Genomic DNA, 24,120 nt, shown 5'->3' on the forward strand with positions numbered 1-24,120 from the left:
CAAAGTTTCAGGTTGCCATGTTAAATACACTAAATTCTTTGACAAGCCTTAAACATAGTGCCATTGTGGACTGCACCACAAATTCAGCTCTTACCATTTCTAAAAACAGACAGACCCACATCTATGCATAGGACTAAGGGAATTATGACACCTGTCAAAAGCAAAGTCACAAATAAAAGCTGAATGACAATTCTGAAATGGGCGTTACATTATTACCCAATTGCTATTTATGACTGACCAGAGGTGTGTACTTGTTGAGAGCCATATATATATATATTAGCTGATTCACATACCACTAAAAAGATTACAGGGTTTTAACAAAGGAGTCTCTCTCCACGGAAGTCACAAATCATAATAATAATGTACTCAAAACCAAGACTAGATTCCTTGCAGATGTTGATAACCCTTATTGTATCAACACCAAATACTATACAGGATTTTTTCAGGGGGGAAAAAATGACGCACAGACAAACCAGTACAGCCAACCTCACACGGATGCGACCCATTAAGGTTGAACATGTCTGAGTGGTTTGACTTGCTATGCATCTAATCCCATGCTGTGCTTAAAAGCTGTGTGAACAGCAGAGCATTTGCTTATATGGGTTCCATGTAAATGGATTTCAGGCAAAAGGTGACTGTGTGCTCATTTGCATGTCATTTTCCCAGAATCCCTTGCTGCAGTAGGAGCACTGTATGCTAGGTGATAGTGGTTGCAGAAAGTGAAAAGGAGCACACGATCCAATGGAGCAAGGAGAGGACCCAATACCAAAAAAATATAAAAACTTTATTTACCTTATATTGCTAGCTTCACTCACTATTATTGTGTTCTGGATTATACTGTGACATTGGCTATCATTGGTTATTATACCTAGCATTTGAGCGCTTCTTCATCTCTATCTAGGTGATAGTGGTTGAAAGGCAGGGTTGCAGGCCACACTTATACTGCCTGTGACTTCGCCCGAAAACAAATACATTGCAGCCGCCGCGTGCGCTTATAGTGCACGCGACGGCGACAAGCAACGTCGCAAAGACCTGAAGCCGGCAAAATTTGATTTTTCAAGGGCCGTCGCGTCACGTGACGGCCCTTGAACAAATCAAATTATCGGAATACCGCGCCGCCACCCGTCGTGTCGCCATTGACGGCACTATAGGCGCAGCCTAAGACATGTGAATGTGCTCACAAGTGATATTCATTATTGGATAGATATACACACACACACACACACACACACACACACACACACACACACACACACACACACACACACACACTAAAAGGTGCAATCCCACCTAGTCTGCTAGTTCAATTTCTTCGAAGCCTTTAAATTGGGAAGTTTGTCAGTCAAATGTTTTCTTTACTCACCCCATCCTTATCTGAAAACTAAGTTGTATTGAATATCTTTATTTATATAGCGCCACTAATATACATAGCGCTTCACAGTAGTAATACATGTTGTAATCATATAAATAACACATATAAATAACAGATCATGGGAATAAGTGCTTCAGACATAAAAGTAACATTAAGGAAGAGGAGTCCCTGCTCCGAGGAGCTTACAATCTAATTGGTAGGTAGGGAGAACGTACAGAGACAGGCGGAGGGAATTCTAGTAAGTGTGTCTGCAAGGGGCCAAGCTTTATGTTAAGGGGAGGTGGAGGCCGGGGACTCCGGCTGCACAGGGATATCTCACAAAAGGGATTTGCCAGAAGAAATTAAAACCCGTCCAAAGTTTAAAAAAAATAAAAAAAATTTAAATACCTTTTCTTACCCAAATCTGACATACATTACACAGCCGAGACCCCTTACAGGTCACTGGAATTAGTTCACTTACGTTCCAGAAAGGATTGCTTCAAAGGAACATGTCCACCTAGGACCAGGGGGAATAGTGGGATGGTAACAATATGCTTGTGAAGGTTTAGATTATCGTCTCTAATGTAAACTTTTTTGCGCAAAAAAGTTTATTCTGTCAACTGTCTCTCCTTGGTTATTAATCATCTTCTCCCTGACTAGCAATTAGCCAGACAGCGAAGGTTTTAATTTGAAGACCTATATTAAGAGCTGCAGTTATTCATGTTTATAGAACAAAGAACTTACATTTTAATTAAACCTTTCAAATAACAATGGCTTGCAACATACTTTATTTCATATACATCAACAATACTAAAGTATATTACATACGTTAGAAATAAATATTCAAGGTATATGCAGGTTTTTTTGTACACACAACTCCCTTCACTGAGGCACCAATGAAATCAAAGAGCTGGGTGGCACCTTGAGGAGAGCAAGGAGTAATCTTGTGGTGAAATAGTCCTAGTCCAAACTCCGTGTTCGTGTGGATAATTCAGACCTTGGGAACACCAGCTTCTTCTCTCTGTGCCAATAATTTAATTAGACGTTTTCCAGGGTGGGGCGAGTACACTGGCAACGCTAGATTAAAATAAATATTAATGCAAGAGACAGGGCAACAGGAAAGACACTGATGTTTGAGTGGTATAGTCTCCATGGACTAACCGCCAGAAACAGGGCCCTGCATATACAATGACAGCAAATGCCTTTTAGTCTGTGGAAACAGTGTCCATACCATGGATCATTTGGATCTCATGACCTAATTCCTGATCAGTTTTTCTTAACGGCAAGGGTAATAGGAGTTAATGACATGTTCCAACCAGTTCGATAAGATGTAGTAGCAGGTCTCTTGGTAACTGCATTCATGCCATGCAAAGTTTTCCCATGGATTTCTGCTAACCTGTACAGCACGACGTAACCATGCATTTGATCTGCAAGAAGACAGCATTTATATACTTTAAAAAAAAAACAGGTGCAGTTTATCCGCCCAGTTATTTTAATTCCTAATAAAGAATCCAAAACACAACCTCTTAACCTCTACTTTTATCACCATTTCAATCTGAAAAGCAGAAAGCCCAAGTGTTTGGTATAATTCCTTAAAACAGGAATGTTAAATAAAAATACATCAGAAAACAGACGCAAAAACAAGGGGAAAAAAATCTAAAAGTTTTATTTATAATTTATTAATTTTCACAATTTTGGATACTTTGAAATCCCCTGCTTTTAACAGAGGTGCGCACTTTAAGGTTCATTTACTCTTAGCTAACATTTAGCAAACAATGTAATTCGCTTTCTAGAACAAACATTATCAAATGTGGCTGCATTGGATCCTTTGGAAATTAAGCAAGTTTCTTTTCATTGGGGTCCTGAAATGAGTACTGGTCAACGAAATGTTTCATCTTTCTGTTTGTGCAAACACTGACATCTATATTGCTGCTTTCCATGATTTCAATAAACCTTCAAGATAATTTAAAGTTGTAGGCAGTAATCACCCCAGATTTTGACCCCAGATGGATCTATAGAATTATACCGATTGGGAAATACAGGTCTTCATCCCATAAAAACACACAGTAAGCCAGAAAACAGACCAGCATTATAAGGTCTGGGACGCATGGCCTGTGAACTAGAAAAATAGAGCCTAAGAATCTCTCAACTAAAGGTAAAACCTAATACCGGAGCCAACGCAGGGGAAATAAAGGGGACGAGCGCCTTCCCTTATCTCCCTTCCCATCTTACCCTTTCCTATCTCCCCTCTGACTCCTATTCTTTTTCACATCTTTCAAGTAATAAAGCACTTAAAGACTTTGAAGGCAGTAGCCTCCCGATTGGAGGCCCAGAAGTATTTAAATGTTCTAAAGATAAGATGGAGTTTCTGTTGGCTTTAATGAAATGTCTTAAGACCTTATGTCCAGAATATATATTTAAATACCAAAAAAGATAGTTCTATTGTTCAGATGAAATTTCCGTACATTGTTCTTCCTGTTTCAAAGTTTTGATGTGATACCACAAAAACAATAAAAAAAAAACCTTTAAAAAAAAAAAACCCAAAAAACAAAAAACACAGTATTACGACCATTGGTGCGTTGAGATTGCACATTTTACAATGAATCCCAGTCATTTAGCTCCTTCAGTGCTTGAAGGCACTGCAGAAAACAGGACAGATCAAAAACATGTACTTGCATGCACAGGACATGATGGAGAAGTAGTAACTGATCCGCAGCTTGTGGGTAGGGAAGGCTAATTTTGAGAAGCCTTGATCTAAAGCAACCTGTTGCACATGGTTTAGCAAGTTGGGAGAGATGAGGGGGGTTGGGGGGGAGTAAGAGCAAGACAGTAGTAGGTCTCCTTCCCCACATTTCCAAGTGTTATTGATTTTCATCATTTAAACATACTGAATGTTACACCCATGGCGCAACCAGGCTGCTCTGAGGGAGCCCTTACTTCACCTCTAACTGGTATACTATGGATCGAGCGGATAAATGGGAGGTAATTTATGTCTGAATGCAGGAAATGCTTCTGCTGCATTTTAATGGACGAATATTATTAGGTGGAATCCACTAAATACAGAAGGTTTGCCATAAAGTAGGCATTCCAGATAGTTTATAGGATGTGGTCCTTTCCGTGGTTTAAGATCTGTTCCTATACTTGGTATACTCTGATTAGTACGGGCATAAAGCCTTTTTTCTGTTATGCATTTACAGAATCTGGCACATGGCAAGGAGAGGGTCATTTGGCTCACATTTTTAGCACCACATATTTAAAATTAAGCAACAGGAAAGGGTTGATAACTCACTACAGTTAAAGTGTTGAAGCACATGGAGGGGCAGCATGATATGAAGAATATTCGGTGGAGCCAGTACTTTAGTGATATCATTAACCCCAGGCTAAGTGATAAAACCCAAGGATAAAGCCAATTTTGTTTTCATAACTATCCTAATAAAAACACTCTAGTGATGGATCTTGTTAAGAAATCCTACTCACCCTGAGCAATCTGGGCCCGTGCAGTATGCACCCGGGAAACCTTAGATTGGGCATACATCATTCTTTACACAGGCTCAAATTCCAGGTGTTCTAAGAATTCCTCTAGACAATACTAGGAAATGGTGAAAAACATCTATCGCTATTTGCAGAGATACTCTATAATCTACTGCGAATGTCACGATGTTCCTAAATAAGCCATGACCTGAAATACCTCAGCCAACACTTGGAAATCTTTCATTTGCTGGCTTGGTACACAAATAAACACGCATCAATTATGTTGACAACAAACAGCGCCACTAGCTCCTGAAGATTAAAAAAAAAAAAAAAAAAACTTAATTATCAGGTGAGCCAACATTTAGAAAGTGTAACTGACAGACTATAACCAACTGAAAAAGTATGAGGAAGCTATAACACTTATGTTAAATATTTATTTCTATAAAAGCACCGTTATGATTTTCTAAGAACTTAGTGAGTTGACAAATTGGTGTACTCCAGATTTTTATACACATAAACCAGTGCACTGAATCAACTGTAGCTGATCCAACAATTCATTCACCAAACCACCACCAGGAGTCAAACATGCGGCAGCCAATCTGAGCAGCGCTGATCCACCCCTGCCTCTTCGCGCATAGTCAATAAAGCGGTGATTGGTATTTCCAATGAGATAGCAGCGGAGGACACTAAACGAAGTAACAAAGTCCTGAGAATTTAATCTCAAATGGCAACTAAATGCAGGGAAGCGCACGCATGCGCATATAATGTCCTGACCAAAACCCAACGATCCATCAACCCGTATGGCATCGCGCCCTCCATTCTCAAGACTCTTATTCAGCATCTGGTCTCCATTGGCAACCAGTGAAGGAGAAACTCGCGTATGCGCATGAAGAATTCTGGCACCGTCCCAGCACTCGATCGCCCCGCGCAGCGTCATGGACTCCTAGAAAACAATAATTGAGCGAACACATATGTGAAGTGAAATAGGTTGGGTAAACATACAAAGACACAATGTTGCAGGATGCACAGTCCAAAAAAATACTTGTCAAAAAAGCAACACAGTAATGACAAGTGTTTGTAGAGTCCACAACTTGTTGGACAAAACCCCACTAATACAAAATGATCCAGCAGCCAAAATAGTCATAGATGTCATAGCAATCATAGGAAACATCCTAATTTAAAGTATTTGTTAAGTCCTTTTGGTGCCATTGTGTCCAGCTCAAATATCTTCCTTACTTCCAGTTGTAATAGGGGAAAACTTCTAATCACCGCCACACGCTGGGGGACGTGATGCACAATAGTCTACCAGCTTTGAGATGTATGCCTATGTTTAAGTTTTTTTAAATGTCTAGCATCCTTCAGATTACCAGTATCCAAAAGGGCCTTTCTGATGGTCGATCTGTGCATACACATACATTCTTTGAACATCCGTGTGGACTTACCTACGTAGTAAAGACCACACGGGCATCAAATTAAATATACCACAAAGCAAGACTCAGTTCAAGTCGTCCATTATCCTAATGGATTTACCACTTTGTGGATGTGAGAATGTATTGCTCAAGATCATATACCGACAATTCAGGCTCCCGTGGCATTTATGCACACCGGGCAGTCTACTCAGCAAATTCGTGGGACTCGCATATTAAGACACTGGGTCTGATTTGGTCAACGAGTCACCCAGATTACGGCCCATGCGGTAACAAAAAAGTGGCAGTGCAAGAAAAGATTTACCAATCTTCCAGTCATTGGCTAGAATGTGCCAATGAATCAAAATACTGGACTTGACACTTGCTGAGGTACTAAAAGTAATTTTAATATTGAGCCGTTTGGTGCCATGGACTTTATTGGTTGGAGCTAGTAAATCACAATGGTCCATATTCCTTGCTCTACTAAGGGCAAGGTTAAACTCCTTGCTATCGTATTCTCTATCCAAGAATCTCCTGGCCATTGTCCGTAATGCCTCCTCCACTTCCATCGAATTGCTGGTGATCCTCTTGACACAAACTGAGAATAAGGCCGCGGGCATGGTCAGCGTTTAGCCGCTGACCCGCGCTCACGCTTGCCTGTGAGCCCCTGCAGCCGCAATGAGAGCGGCTTTAGCAGGGGCTCGCGTACGCTTCCGCAGGCGTAGCAGACAATTTTTTTTTAGTTTACGCACACTGAGAGGAGCGGAGGGCCGGTCACGTGAGCGGTTCGCCCAATGAGGGCGAACCAGCTCCGTGATGTCACTGGCACGCCCCCAGACGGCATGCGTAGTAAGGCCAGGGAAAGCACCCGCTTTCCCTCAGCCTCCGCGTACCTGGAGTCTCTATGGACTCAGCCTTAGGCAAACCTCTTTTCAGAGGTGCCAAATGGTGGCTAGTGAAAAAGTGTTTTTATCCGTATCTTTCTGGAAGAGTCTATTAAGTAGGGAATGAGGACTCTTGTATATCACCGTATCCAAAAAGGTGATCTTGATACGACTAAAGCACATGGTAAACCTGATAGTGGAAGGGATATTGCCAAGATATTCTTCAAAATGAAGCAGCTCAGACTCTGTTCCACCCCATAACATGAACACGTCGTCAATATATCTCAAATACTGAATAATACAGTGATACAAAGGAGATTAAGAATATAATTTTGTTCACATTGGTCCATGTATAAATTGGCGTATGAAGGGACCAAATTTGACCCCATCACAGTGCCAATCAACTGTAAACAAAAAAAAAATCTTGAATTTGAAAATGTTTTTATGTAACACGATGTCCATGAGAAGAAGCAAGAAATCTGATTGCAGGCCAGTGTACTCACTGTAGCTCCTGAACTGGTCCTTGATGGCCTCCATCACTTCTGTATGGGTGATGTTGGAGTAGTGGCTGGCAACGTCCATGGTAACCAGCATAACTTCCTCCAAGCCATTGATCTGACCCTTGATCTTAATAATAAAATCCGTGGTATCTCGTATACAGCTGGACATTCTCACCACCATCGGCTGCAGATAAAAGTCTATGTATTGGAATAAAGGGTGGCAATGTGATCCCCTCGCCGATATAATCGGTCTCCCCGGCGGTGTCGTAACAGACTCGTGTATCTTTGGGAGGATATACATAACCGGTATAATAGGGTATTCCTGGATCAAGAACTTCCCAGTGTCTTCAGAGATCCAACGGTTACTTATCCCTAACTGCACTGCTGCGTCGATTTCCCGTTTGAAGGTGACCGTAGGATCACCACTAAGGGGCTTGTAATGTTTGGTAACATCTAATTGTCTTAGAATTTTGGCCCTATATTAAGCGTAGGACATGACAATGATCCCTCCCCCCCTTTGTCCGCTATCTAATAATAATCTCTCTATTAATGCCTTAAGAGCTTGCCTTTTATCAATAGTTAGATTAACATAGCTATTACAATGACCTTATTCTGGTATTCTCCACCAAATTCATAAATGTAGATATTGTATGGTTATATACCTGTGGATCAAAGGAGCTTGGTGGTCTAAATGGTCGAATAGTCTGTTCTCCATCTGCCACTACAAATGTGCCATCAGGAATTTTACAGAAGAAATCTTTTAATCGCAATAGTCTATTCAGGCAATACAGATCTACCGATACAGATCTACCTCCCAATCTAAGGGATCCATTGTATGCTTCGGTACATAAGAGAGTCATTTTGTTCAGAACACACTTCCGCGATTGTCAATGCATACGTAGATATATTGAAGAGCACTGTTTCTTTTGTCGAGCCTTTGACTTGCCTAGGTTTTTTTATTGTTTGGGTAGAAATCTTGTATCCCTCACCACCTCTCCTGATCGCTCCCCTACGCCGTGGTCGGGGAGGGGGGTGGGTTTGATGTGAAGCAGTCCCTGGTCCTAAAAAAGTCTGTCGTATTATTGTCCTGCTATCTGAGTGATCAGTGTCACTGGTGTTCTAGGCATTTCCTGCAAAAGCAGCCCGTCTAGATTTGAAGAAATTCCTTCTCTGTGATTGTCTTCTCTGGACTGACTCACTTAATCCCAACAGCCGTTGAAAGACACGGCGTTCTATATAGTCCCCATTGACTTGCTTCTACTTCTCCCTTTTATACTTGATGAGACTCTCCATATAGGCATCTACTGCAGTTTGGATCTTATCCTTCCAACTTGTCAGTGTCAGCCGACAAGATCTGTCCATGTTTACTGTCAAGTACGTCAATTTTGGTTCTAATACGTGTCAATTCCTTGCTCGACTGTTCTACTACCAATATCATTAGATCAAAGGAGCACTTATTTAAAATCCCAATCCACTTCCTGCATAAATCTGGGTCGCTGCGTCCTATTGTGGGCTGATTCCTTATCCTAAAGGCGCCAGGGGGATTCATTTTTTGCGATGGTAATGGGAGATGGTAACCCCGTGTAGATAAAAATCCACCTCTCTCTTCAGTTTTAGGAGGTCATTAAAATACATCTGAAGCTTTGTACAGTCCAAAGATGGCATCAATTGACAGTGTACCAAATCTTGGTGATGTCTGCATCGCTGTAGCACACTGAGATCGAGGAAAATATTCCTGCAACATCAGGAAAATCTATATTACAAAAAAGGTTTCTGCATAAAATGGTCACAAAGATTTTTGCACAATATATAGCTCTAATCAATATAAACAAATAAAAATAGTCCGGGTGCTCAACTCAGAAGAGTATGGATATTCAAAAATGCTGACACTCCACTAGAAACAGTATGGTCCGGTGCTTGCCCTATACGCATAATGTAGATAACACTGTGATCCCCACCAGAGTAGAAATCACAAAGCAGCACTCAGAAGTTGATATACAAAAAAGTGTAGTAAAACACAAAGAAGCACACAAACTCCAATGTTTCAGTCCCAGCAAGAGGACCTTCCTCAGGGGAGTGCAGCAGAACTAGGACTGACAGATTTTTATACCCATAAACCAGTGCCCTTAATCAGCTGTAGCTGATCCAACAATTCACCAAACAACCACCACAGGAGTCAACAAACATGTGGCAGCCAATCTGAGCAGTGCTGATCCGCCCCTGCCTCTTGCGCATGGGCAATAGAGCTGTGATTGGAATTTCCAATGAGATAGCTTAGGGTCCTCCGCTGTTAAGTAACAAAGTCCTGAGCATTCACTCTCCAACGGCAACAAATGCAGGGAAGCGCACGCATGTGCATATAACGTCCTGACCAAAACCCAAACTCTCGATCAACCCGTATGGCATCGCACCCTCCATTGTCAAGACCTGTATTCAGAATCTGGTCTCCATTGGCAACCAGTGAAGGAGAAACTCGCGCACGAAGACTTCAGACACGGTTCCAGCACTCGATCAACCACGCGCAGCGTCATGGACTCCTACAAAAGAATAAGTGAGGGAACACCATATGTGACGAGAAAAAGGTTGGGTAAACATACAAAGACAAAATGTTGCAGGATGCACAGTCCAAAAAATACTTGTCAAAAAAGCAACACAGTAATGACAAGTGTTTGTAGTAGACACAAAAGTCCATAATGAACAGACACACTAGGCAAAAATAGTAGCCATGGGAATAAAATGATCTGAGAGTCCACAACATGTTGGACAAAACCCCACTAAGGTCGTGCTTATAGTGCCGGCGACGTCGCCCGAAAACAAAAAGCATTGCCGCCGCGTGCGCTTATTGTGCGCGCGACAGCGACAAAGCAATGGCACGAAAACTAGTAGCCAGCAAAATCTGATTTTTCAAGGGCTGCCGCGTCACGTGATGGCCCTTGAACCAATCAAATTGATGGAATTACGTGACGCAGATGTCCGGCGAAATATAACTTTCGCCGTTGGCGACGGCACCCGTTGAGTCGCCGTCACCATCGATGGCACTATAGGCACGGCCTAATACAAAATGATCCAGCAGCCAAAATAGTCAGATCTCATAGCAATCATAGGAAACATCCTAATTGAAAGTCTTCGTTAAGTCCTTTTGGTGCCATTGTTTCCAGCTCAAATCTTCCTTGCTTCCAGTGGTAATAGAAGTTTTTCCCTATCACCGCCACGTGCTGTGGAACGTGCTTGTACGATAAACATATTCTAGCAACTTTGAGATGTATGCCTACATTTTTTTTAAATGTCTTGCAACCGGTTGTAGTTTTAAATCCTCCAGATTACCAGTATCCAAAAGGGCCTTTCTGATGGTCGATCTGTGCATACACATACGTTCTTTGAACATGTGTGGTCCTACTAGGTAAGAAAAAAATGCACACAATGCGCACCAGAGATTAAAAAATAGTAAGATATTTATTAATAAATAAAAAGTAACCGAGGGGATCCAACCCCACCTCAGTACATATGCGTCACAGATCTAGGTTCGGTTACAATGAACACAAACCATGTAGTTAATCAATACTGACTAATTAAACTAAATCCACCAACCGCATAACACACGACACACGTCACACAGCTGGAGTGTTGATGGGGCCTCACTTGATCCCCCGGCGTGTGCTGCGTGTGACCACTGCGGCTGGCTAATTTGAAGCCTTGCTATTTGATTTGTTCCTGCTCTACGTGGTAAAATCCGTTTGTGCCTGATGTCACTTCCGGGTATATGCAGAAGGGAGAAAGCATTAGCCAGCCGCAGCGGTCACACGCAGCACACGCCAGGACAGGAGTCGAATGAGATATCCACCCAGGAGACCACCATCAAGGCCAAGCTCACTAGCTGCGGTACAGATTGGCGTGCCAGCACCCCGCTACTCCTGAGCAGAAACATACCTACCCCTGACGGAGGGAATTCACCAACAAGGCAAAGTTTTTGTTTTTATCACTTTTTATGCACACACCTTTTTAATATTGTATGCATTACCCATTGCTCTATTGTATAGGTATTGATTTTGCCAATTTTTCTAATATAAAGGCATTTATATTCATGCTGTCTTGTGCCTCTATATTTTTCTTAATAATAGCATGTTCTTGTATAGCGCTGCTAGTTTTACCTAGCGCTTTACAGAGACATTTTGCAGGCACATGTCCCTGCCCCGTGGAGCTTACAATCTATGTTTTTGGTGTCTGAGGCACAGGGAGATAAAGTGACTTGCTCAAGGAGCCAACACCGGGAATTGAACCAGGTTTCCCTGCTTCAAACTCAGTGCCAGTGTCTTTACTCACTGAGCCACTCCTTCTCCCTCTTTTGGAGGTATCGTTGTTATAAGTATTGGTTATCCTGAACTGAGAGGCTGCATCTAAAGGCATCATTTTGGACTTTGGGCTTACTACATAAAGACTCCCATTACTTACTTATATAAAAAAAAATTATTATTGTTTTGGGACCACTCTTTCAGCTCCTCATTTTGGTTCATGTCATAAACAATTGTTTTTTATCCTTTATGTTCACTTTTGCCTCACTATAGGCTGTAATTTGTTGTTTTGGGGCTATTCAGAGCCATCATTTTTATTGTGTGACAGGGTCTTACCACCCATTCCAGACATCGCCTATTAGCTCTATAATTCACATACATTAAATCACCTTCCATCACCTATATTGGTTAACAATACAGTGACAGCTGACTAAATTAGTGCACCCATTTTTTTTGTTTTTTCTTTGATTTAATTTAAATGCATGGTGAAGAGCGCGGGGCCTCTGCAACCACCTGCCCCCCACACCACCCCCCCAGAAAAATCTCCCATGCCCCCCAGTTTGCGCACCGCTGAACTACCACCTTTCCCCTTTAACTTTGTAGTACACATGCCAAAGGAATTAATGTATGTATGGCTTCACAACAGTAATACAAGTGACAATCATATAAATAACAACTAATTCAAATAACGCATAATGGGAAGAAGTGTTTCAGCCATAAAAGTAACATTAAGGAAAAGGAGGAGTCCATGCCCCGAAGATCTAATTTGTAGGTAGGAAGAACGTACAGGGACAGTAGAAGGGTGTTCTGGTAAGTGTGTCTGCAGGGGGCCAAGCTTTATGTATGAGGTGTAAAGTATCAGCCATGGAGCTACTGTACTCATATGCTTCATTAAGCAGGTGTGTTTTAAAGGTGGGTCTTAAAAATGGATAGAGGGTGCTAGTCCCCTCAAATTTTAAAAAAGGTACCAACATTTTGACATAGGGAAAACTACATTTATAAAGTTGATTCCAGGGATATGCATTCTTAAAACAATACGTAGTCATGGGGGGGGGGGAGGGTGGGAGGGGAGGCAATTTATTCAGGAACTTTCCCAATTACTTTAACGATCAGTTAATGGCTTTTAGGTTATTAGACAAACAAATCAAAATTATACCAGTGCATAAAAGAACTGGTTAAAAAGGCAGCTCCTCCAAGGACCAAAGTGATAAAAAGATACTGACATGAACAGGTTAAATGTTGCTGATTGATAAGACTGTTTGCCAGTCCCCAAAACTGCAGTTAAATTATATGGGGTCTTTGTTTATTTATCTGACTAATAATGGCCCCATAATTTTACAATCAACTAACATGCTTGAATACAGCAAACACGAACAAACAAATAGTATTAATTTTTCATGGGATAAAAATATAGTAAAATTATTTCTAGGTGGTTCAATCTTTCCGGGGGAAGCAAATTACACTTCAGGGCAGTAAACCCGCTTAAGGAATTCATAGAATCAGCTCAAAGTTATTTCTGACCCGATATGTACCACTACCTCTTTAATATGCTATTTATTTCCTGAACTGAAAATAGAATATACAGAAGGAAAAAGGAAGGGGGAAAAAGACTGAAGAGCAGTAGTATCCCTCTCTGGCACTACAGTTAATTAAAACAGAGTTACATATTTCTTGCAACAAAGTAAAAAATGAAAGCTTCACTCATTTCATTTATGTTACAAAAACAACCCTGAATGTTCATACTGTTTTCCTTTGGCTTGATTTCATAATGAAATGATGGGGCCAATTGCTTGAGCTAAATCACTAAATGCACATTATATAAGAAGGCATGCCACAATATTATAAACAAATGGCAATTCTTACTCATGTACTACTTAAATAAAATCGTTAAACATGAGATTGAAATATTGAATATGGTTTAATAAAAGGTCTTTTCCTGGTCCATTTTTGGCATTGCTCTTCTTGGTGGAGTGGCAAGGAATAATAATGAGATATTTGGCCCTGAATCATTTATGAAATATAAATAGATAGAGATGGGGGAGGCTGGAGAAAACTCTGCTTGGCTCTGGTTCATTTGCAACTACTTCCCTAGATCATGATGAAGGCATGAAGCCCAAGGGAAAGTCAGAATTACCCTGTCACTTAACACCTACATGCACATCTTCACCACAATCCAGAAAGCTCTTGAACCACACAGCCCAATTAACCCCACAACCTTAATAACATAACAGAAGTGTTTCATCACGCATTCGTGCCATTCAAGTACAAACCGACCATGGCGAGGACACAAACCAATGGTAACAATCAGCCATTTATTTAACAAAAGAAGTCACATTATAATGCACAGCAAAGAGACATCTAATGACAATTCAGCAACTGACTTTTTAGGAGTAAGACATTGCAGTAAAGCAGATTCCCCTTATTATAGAACAAGGAAATTATATCACCTGTGATGGAATACATAGACAACAGGGTGCATTTTAAGTATATTACAAAGTTTAAGTCATGGGAATATGATCAATTACTCCTGCTAACCTAAATCTGCTCTTCTGCAACATCACAAATAACTTTACCAAATCTGATTAGCAAACGATGGGATGTTATGCCCCCGCTTTTTAATTGTCTCAACGATATTCCCATCGGTTCAATTACAGTGAAGAATAAGGGGGAAGAGAGGTCACTGCATCAAATATGTATCACAGAAATAATTTCCTTACCTGCCATATAAAGTTCACCTTTCCTGTCTTGCCTTTAAATTCTTCATGGGCAAGCTACCCAGCTACCTGAACAAGCTCCTCACCCCACCACTTGCAGCACCTATCACCTGAGATCAGACTCCAAAAGACTGTTCATGGTCCCACGGCTCAACAAAGTATCCGGACGTTCCTCCTTCTCCTACCGTGCACCCCAAAACTGGAACAACCTACCAGAGACTCTCACATCCACCACCAGTTTAAGTTCTTTCAAATCTAAGGCTGTCTCACATTTTAACCTGGTCTGTAACCGTTTCTTACGCTCATAATATATATATTCTTTAACTGTGCATGCAATGTCTTTATATATAATGTATACCCTGTTCATTTATGTAACTGTACTTGTAACCATGTATTATTTGTTTTACTCTGTGCCCAGGACATACTTGAAAACGAGAGGTAACTCTCAATGTATTACTTCCTGGTAAAATATTTTATAAATAAATAAATAACTGACATTTTTACAACTCAACTGTTAATTGAATGAGATTTTTCCTTCCTCTAAAAGCAAGTACGTGTGTATAGAGATACACATGTAACCCATTGCTTTATCCAATCTCGTATGAAAGGCTGTTATTAAGGGCTCCCACCAATAGATGTTTTTCCAGGCTTACCGTGTATGAGTTTCACTGGATGTGTACTGAGCTCTGTCTGTGTTTTATGTTCTGTCTCTGGTTTTAAATATATATTGCCATGCTCAGTAGCACTCCTCTGTGACACTCATATGCTTATATATGTTGTGGTTATTTTGGGGGTTCAATAGGAGCTTGTTAGGTGTCCAGTATGTTTTGCAATTCTTGTTCATCTAGTCTTAGCTGATTGGAGGGTGGCAACCTCCTACCTAATTGAAGCTTACCCCCTCCCACATTTAAATGGTTAAAAGCTCACTCCATAGCATCTCCCACTCTCAGGGGAACTTACTTGCTTGCAGTATGATTGTGACAAATCTATTACAGAGTGCTTTTCCTGGTAATGTACAGGTTAATAAAAGCTTCAATCAGACTTAGAACTTTGCAACTAATATTGACAGATTTATTATAAATCATTCTTCCTGGTATTGCACAGGTTATTAAGAATTTATATTAGTGTTAGGGACCCTTGAGAATGTGGTCTGCCGTGCAGTGGCTCAGGGGCTTACAACAATTTGGCTAAAATGTTAAACTAAAAGACCATTTTATTTAATAGATATTTATACATATATATTTAGGCACTGTACCGTGTATGAGTTTCACTGGATGTGTACTGAGCTCTGTCTGTGTTTTATGTTCTGTCTCTGGTTTCAAATATGTATTACAGAAATAATTTCCTTACCTGCCATATAATGACTGACATTTTTACAACTCAACTGTTAATTGAATGAGATTTTGCCTTCCTCTAAAAGCAAGTACGTGTGTATAGAGATACACATGTAACCCATTGCTTTATCCAATCTCGTATGAAAGGCTGTTATTAAAGGGCTCCCACCAATAGACGTTTTTCCAGGCTTTCCATGATTGCAGTCGATATACAGTACACTTCCATTTGAAACAGCCCATCCATAAGAACAGCTCACCTAATTGCTATTTGCGAGTCTCCGAGAACTGTTTAGGACATACAAGTGTCAAGCACACCAAAACCAGTTTTTGTAAGCGTCATGCTTAATAATGTTTAAGTGACATTTGTTTATATTATCTCTTTACTCACACCATGTTTATCCTTTCCGATGACATATTTTATTGTGGAATCAAGGGAACGTAAAATATGCAACATATAGAAATCCTTATCACCACTTCCAACTTATCTATGTTATTAAAAAATAAATAAATAAAGTGCTAACAATATTTGAGGTGGCAGCCCTAACAAGGCAATCATCTCATTTTCCAGTAAAGGTATAGGTGTGAAGTGACATGTTTGAGATCACACTGGGCAGATTATGGACTTCTGCTTAATGACCTGCTGCTTCTGTAGAGCTCCTCAGCCTTCACTTTAATACTCATCTTAGGGATCCCCATGGTGGCATACACTGGCTGTTTTACCGCAAGTGGCAATTAGGGGGATGAAGTGGGGGAGCTCTCTATTCTGCAAGATTAGCACCAGAAAGACCAACGCATTCATTCATTTTAGTAGGATTTATTTTCTTTGATAATTCTGCTGCTAATCGCCCCAGTTTAACAGCACATTTTGCTATTACATGGTTTTATTTTCAACAGATACGCTGGTCTGATATCTATAGACTGCTACTTTAGCTAGTGATGGCATCATAACAGCATTGCAAGAAGAAAGGATGTAATCATCCAAATTGTTTTTTGTTTCCATTTCCATTGATGTAACAAAATAAATGTAAAGTTAATGGAATTACTTGATCGAATCGAATTCATGTTTGTTGAAAAATAATGCTTCAGGACATCTTAGAGGGGTAGGGATTTAGGTTAGTATGCAAAAAAAAAAGCCAGTTTGGAAATAATGCTCTGCTTTAGGAAAAGTACTTTTACTTGTCATTTCAGATTATGAAAATATTTTCTTCACTGACAACTGCACCACAGCCTGATGCCGATCTGGCAGAAGAAAGCCTTAAAAACCACACACACAAATCCCCAAATGAATGCTCAGACATCGATTCTGGACATAAGTCAACATTCTGCTGCACTGAGATATGGCAGGTTTCACTTTCAGAAATTACTACCGCTGCAAACACTTTCACAAAAAGAATAAAGGCAGGAAAAACATGTAAAGAAATACAAAATAAAAAAAACTAGCATTCCAGGAAACATTAATCTGAGAAAAGCCACCATGGAAAGACAAACCTAAATAAAATCCGTAAAAACACAAGACTGCTGCATGTTGCCAACTGGCTGTTGAGTAGCAAAGCAACACAAATGTAAAACTTTATATATTTTAACAAAAAAAAACCCTCAAATCAGAAGCTTAATAGCATAATTTAAAAAAGTCTAGTACAACATCTCCATAAAAATCCCCCAACTAAAGTTGTTATATCTAGCAGCGATGCGAGATGCGAGGTTGTGATGAACGGGACAGCCTGTTACACCACGAATCCTCCTGTGTCAGGGTGAAGAGGATCAGGCAGAGGAGGACACGAGGAACAGGGGTGGGAGACAGGTGCTACACACATCCAGGCAACAGATTTCACCCCTTTGCTGACAGAGGGGTAAGTAAACGCATTATCCCTCAGGCGGCAAATAGATATTGAATACAGTTTGCATGCCAGGTTTGGGCCGCAGGGAAGGAAGCTATTCTACCAACTTCCACAATGATCCTACTGGGTAATAACGGATGCTGGGATTCAGTTAACGAGGGATCGCAGTGTGATTGATACCCAGTGTGGGAGCTAGGTGAATATTCCCCCAAGTATCATAAGAGGAATGCACAAAAGTATCAATATACATTATATTGAATTTTCAATGAAGTGAAAGCACTGTTATGAAACACATTCTCTACCTTTCCTATGGTGCTTCACAGTTCACAGTATTACAAACTTAGCACATTTAGACCGGAGAAGCACAACAGAGATAAACACGACCCAGATCAAACAAAGACATTTTGTAGTCAAGGCCAAACTTAATGCTGTACAACGGGACCATTTCATATTTAAGATGGGAAAGGAGAAATCACTTGTACTAAGAACAAAACTAGAAGACTTGTATTGTACACACAGACACTTAATATCAGCATTTCATACAGGAAGAATTAAGATTTTCTTAGTTCTAGTAGTAATTAACTTCCTAATGGCTAGTTTCACATTTAATCATCTAGGGCAGCACTGAAAGTGGTAGCACACACACAGCGGGAAGGTAAACATGGCCATTGTTGTCAGTATAAATACAGGTTTACCAGTATAAGACAACACTGGGTCAAGTGCAGGACAGAGAAAGAATCAACATGCTGCATCCACATGTGGACCCAGCTTGATCCAAACTTTAAAGGTAACCTAACAGCATCACATAAGGTGTGGTCCCAAACTAGAATCCTAGAAAATAAAAGGAATCAAAAACTCCATCCCCCCATGACCAGGTTTGAGGCTATTGGATCAAATGTAGATACATGGAGGCAAAATAACTTAATCTAACACACACACACACACACGGCCAAAACAGAACTTTTCCCAATACAACATCTGCAGCAACAACAAGATACAGGATCACTAGCACTTAAGGAGTTATTAATCAACAAGCTAAAACAAATTGCGCACTAAATAGGAGGAGGGAGATAAATAGGAGCAATATGAATAGCAAGAGAGGTGATGTTTGCAACATTAATAATAGTGATTCAGCTCCCTTCCTGGTGTGCTGTGAATATGATTATAACAGCAAGGATGTGCACCGATACGGACAGTAAAACGAATAAGCATGTTAATACTAAAAAACAATACTACTGTAGCAGGGGTGTGGCGCCTTAGTTTAAGGCTGCTGCCTGTCATATGATATCGTTTTTCTACAGGGGCTTCTGGATATTGTAGTATTGCGCCTCTTCCACCAATATATTTACAGATAGATGAACTATGCTATGACTTCATCCAGGGATCAGTCAATCAGTGCAGAACTTTGGTACACACAATCTGATTTCTTAAAATTCACATTAAAGCAGACAAATTGTTATTTTTTAACAGGTTTAAACCACGGGGTCTGTGGAGCTGGACTCCTTTAATTTCAGCACCAGGAGCCCCCGGTTTCCAGAGATACTACCCTCCGAAGGGGGTGCAGATAGTTCTCTGCTTTTGAAATCTCCCGTGTCATGTGCCAATAGCCAATCACACCAGATGATATCACGGCTTCCTATTGGCTGTAGGAGCTTTAAAAGCAGCCATTACTTGATCCCTGCTAGTGAGCCGGAGCAGCTACCTGCACCTACTACGGGGGGGGGGGGGAAGTATCTCCAGAAACAGGGGATCCCCGAAGCTGAAATGAATAGGGATCCAGCTCTAGAGACCCCCTGATTCAGTCCTAAATGTGCCCGCTGGGATTAACTCTTTAAATACATTGCAGGGCTAAAATACAGCAGCTATTGCAAGTTGTCCTGTGGATATTACTGTACATAGGAGATTTAGACACCCCAAACATATAGCAGGTTCAAATAGTCACACTAAAATGCAGTCAGCAGCTGTAGAAGTGGATGGACAAACTCCATTTGTCCATAACATTTGCTAGCTACAATCGGCATTTACTCTACAGGTTACCAGTATTGACGCCTTTCCTCAGTGTATTTAAGAGGAACAAATGTACATACATCTGTGGACTATACTGTTTATTAACACACTGTATTCGCTACTTTAAACATTACCCATTGAGGGTTTAATGTTCATCTTTTCAAAGGTTGTGGCAGTAGGTGAGAGGAGGGAGAGGGATTTGGATGCACTTTATTTCACATCGTTCACAGTCACTGCACTTTCCAGGGCAGCCATTATTTAGTACCATCCTGTTTAGTTTCACTTAGGATATGTCATTTTTACTTTTTCAATTTTTGCACAGTGGGGCATTTCTTTCCCCTTTATTATTATTTTTTTAGATGTTCACCTATACTGGGGCTGGATATTGTTTCCTTAGATCCACCGTTACGTCATCATGGTTATGTGGGCACTGTTGCCTATATTGTCTTTAGAGACATTTTTTGTGTGTTTAACATGATAGCTAATATGTCAGATGGCAGTAACAATTTCTTCAATTATATGTTTCTCTGTTTTTATCCGATGGCAATTTTCCAATAAGCATTTCTATTTCTGAGATCTCTCTGGACATTTTAGTTTGGTGATATTAGTAAAGGTTAAGTATTATCCTATCTGTACTCACAGTTCTGAATGCTATTAAGTATGGGTCTCCGTGTGTCATATTGCTATTGCAAGTTTGCACAGATCCCAGCATCATACAGTATATAGATATACACAATGACAAAGCAGATATTAGTCAGATCCCAGTAACATATATAGTGTGTGTACACCAAAATTTCTCTTTCTACAGATGAATATAAATATATATTGGTGTAATATTTATATATGACGACAATACTGTACAAAACATAATAGCTCTTTTCTTCAAATATTAACAGTTTTTACCTGGTTTAAAAACATTAATTCACAAGAATTGTAAATTGTGGTGCTGTCTGCATTTAATATTAAATTATAAGAACTAGGAAAAAGACACAGGAATAATATCAGAACAACTGTATCTCTGTATGCGTAACAACTGAGCCGATACAGCCAATGCACCCCCCCCCCCCCCGCTCCTAAGCTTTTTTATATTTTTGTCCGCCCTTTAATTCATAAAAGACAAGGTTATTGTTGGATAGAAGTGACAAAACCCTTCCACATGTCCCCAATACCAGTTTTACCTCTGCTGTCACATGTAATACAGTGGATATACAATGGCATGCAGATGAGCACGAGTCACTTTTTATTTTATACTAGCAATAAGAAATACTAAAAATAACCATAATGATAATTGTGATCCCAGCCCAACTACACCATGTGTCACAAGAAGTGCAGGTCAATGAGTTGGAGGGGCATGTATGTGAATACTTGTGAATATGGGTGCATCCCAGGTACACATGGAGTATACATGTGGCGTGTGTGGTCATCAGCATACATGTGCTGCAGCTTTTAGATGTACTCGCATTCATGTGTGCCACAGTAACCGATGGCATAGTGTTGTGATGCGTGTGGGTGAAGTGAGTATGGGGGCACATGGTTTGTGTGGGGGGGGGGCACACATGGGTTTGTGTTTGGGGGGGGGCACATGGTGTGTGTGGGAGGACACATGGTGTGTGTGTGGGGGGGGGGACGCACATGGTGTGCGTGTGTGTGTATGGGGGCACACATGGGTTTGTGTGTGGGGAGGGGGGGCACATGGTGTGGGGAGGGGGGGCAGCACATGGTGTGTGTGTGGGGGGGGACACACATGGTGTGTGTGTGTGGGGGGGGGACACACATGGTGTGCGTGTGTGTGTATGTGTGTATGGGGGGGATACACAGGCTGTGCTCACCCTCTGTGTGTGCGCGGGCGCTCTGCAGGGTAAGCAGGGTGATGAGCAGCAGGCTGTACAGCCCCGTGCAGGGGATGCGGCTGCTCCTCTCCTGCTGGGTGCGCTTGTTTCCCGATGGGCAGCAGCAGCAGCAGCATAGGGGACTGGAGGGCCTTGTCCGGGCCATGCTGGAGGTGGATGCTGGGGCTGATCTCAGGATGTGGACACCATGTGCAGGAAAGCTGGGGGTTGCTCTCTTTACCGCAGACTACTATCCGCCTGTCTCTTCTTCCTGACACGGAGTCTCAGTGTGGCAATGGTGCTGCAGTCTCTACCTTCCTCTTGTTTCACAGGCTGCAGTCACTGCCTGTCTCGTTCTCTCTCCCCTTGCCGTGTCAGGCTGCTCTGTGCCGCTCTCTCTCCTTGCTGCCTGCGGACAGCTTGCTGCAGTCTGTCTCCTCTCTCTGCACTCCTCGAGCTGCTCTCACCTAGACAGAACTCCACCAGAGCAGTAGAGCCTTCTAGGCCAGAGCGTCCCTCTCACTCACTGTTTTCTTTTCCAACACCAGCGAGAATCTACACACCCTTCCGCTTCCGGAGAGACAGAGCGCCTCCTCCAGCCTCACTACAGCACAGTGGCACCTAGCGACCAGTTGAGGGAGCGCTTCGTAGGGAAGCTCAGGCATGGAAGGAAATGCATTGTGTGCAAAGCAGCAGGTCACGTGTCATTTGGAGCCAGGGGTTCCAGCTGCATGTGCACATCAGGGTGTCAGTGAGGAGGAGGAGGAGCACTAATAACAATAGCTCACACACCTTACCTGGGATCACCTGACAGGATGCTGAGCTGTCAGACTGTCATTAAACCAAGCTTTGGGCTGCCAGAGTAACCTGAAGTGCAATGTGTTTCAGCCCCCAATGGCAGCTAATGCTTTAGGGTAGTGATTGCCTACAGAAATTGTTTTTTTGTTGTTCTTTTTTTAAAGCAGCAGTCCAAGCTGGCGTTTTATTTTTTCCCCCTTTAATATGTGCATCAATACAATCCCCACAATAATAAGTAATAAGCTATGTTTCCGATCGATCCGTTCTCCTGTGATCGATCGGCGAAGATTTGGCTCGGGGATCATTAAATGGCTGCAGAGGAGTATTGACTCAGTATCGGTGACTTTGTAAATGGTTGCTATAGAAACATAAAAAGGCTTGTTACATTAAAATACATTAAAAATGTCATTCAGAGTTGTTTTAAAAAATGCTACAAGTATTTTCTCATAGTACAGAACGGATTTATTTTAAAAAAAAAAACACATACATGTAGGATATTGCTTGATCTGTAGCTTTAACATACCTGAAGCATCTCGCAGAACATGGCCATCCAGTCTGGCAGCAGACTTAAGACGCTTTGGTCAAAGGGTTGAACTAAATGACCCCTTTTCAAGAGAATATATAGGTATTTCACTGTATTTTTGTCACATTGGAAGTAGCTATGGGCATCTTTGTTTGTTTTTTGCTGTATACATTTAGCCACGCCCACTAGCACTCCTTTTGACACTTAATACAGTATATATATATATATATATATATATATATATATATATATATATATATATATAACCGTATATATATATGTGTTAATGTTTGGGGTTTCTCAGAGCTTGTTGGGTATCTGTGTGCCATCCAGTCTGGTTCTGGGGAGCCAATCAGTTCAGGACATTTAGGGGGAACATTGAGTGTCATCAATACATCCTCTATTTATTGCTTCTCCAGCAATGCCTGTGTTCGTAGCTGCTTGATCTTGAAAAGCTCCAGGACCAGCATATCAGACCCTCTAACATTTTGTACATAGCATGTCCCACTATAGTGTCTCTACTCATGCTGAATGGCGTTACTTCCCTATGGAGGCCCTCTAATCTGCCGCTTACTATAAACACTCACGTTGTTTAATAGATACAGCTGGTCTTACAGGACCCCAAAACAGTGTAGCACACTTTCCCCAACCCCCTGGGAAATAGGGCGGCTAAGGTGTGTGTGGTGTGTTACCTGCGGTTACCTGGGAGCCTGGGGTGTGTATGATCCATCTGGTGACAGCGCCTCCACCTTCACGGGATCCTACTAAGTTGGATAACCCAGTGACAGGACCCAATACAATAAAACACACACTGAATAAAATAACAGTTTACTGTATGACCCGTCGTTAGTAATATGGTGCCCCACTGAAATGTGGCATCAAACTCTCGCCCTCTAATCCGCGCTTTGCTAAGACCGGGGAGTCGTTTTAGGTGATCCCTGATCTCTGTTTGGGACATGAGAGCGGGACATTTCCCACTGTGACTACTTGGCTAGGTGGTTCTTGGAACTTGAAGGCCCAGGCATGGACCTCCTGTCTTGAGGGCACAAGCATGATGGTGAATTGGATTTACTTAAATTTGACTGCTGAGTCAGGCACCCTAGGTCTGAGATCTCAGCAGCGCCTCCAATTGTAACGCACTTTCCCCCACCCCCTGGTAGATAGGGCGGCTATGGT

The 24,120-nt window shown here is 41.4% G+C and overlaps 1 protein-coding gene across 2 annotated transcripts in view; it reads right to left on the reverse strand.

Moving 5' to 3' along the window:
• Positions 1-22,179, reverse strand: part of TMEM131 (transmembrane protein 131) — a 185,572-nt gene extending 163,393 nt beyond the window's left edge. Inside the window, exon 1 of one of the 2 annotated variants that reach the window (XM_075590544.1) lies at positions 21,624-22,179. In XM_075590544.1, the coding sequence (XP_075446659.1) occupies positions 21,624-21,789 (166 nt within the window). In that variant the 5' untranslated portion in view covers positions 21,790-22,179. The remainder of the gene's footprint in view (positions 1-21,623) is intronic. The other variant, XM_075590546.1, reaches the window with a different exon arrangement.
• Positions 22,180-24,120: the final 1,941 nt, after the last annotated feature.

Source organism: Ascaphus truei, chromosome 3, assembly GCF_040206685.1.
Source record: "Ascaphus truei isolate aAscTru1 chromosome 3, aAscTru1.hap1, whole genome shotgun sequence".
Classification (NCBI taxonomy): Eukaryota; Metazoa; Chordata; class Amphibia; order Anura; family Ascaphidae; genus Ascaphus; species Ascaphus truei.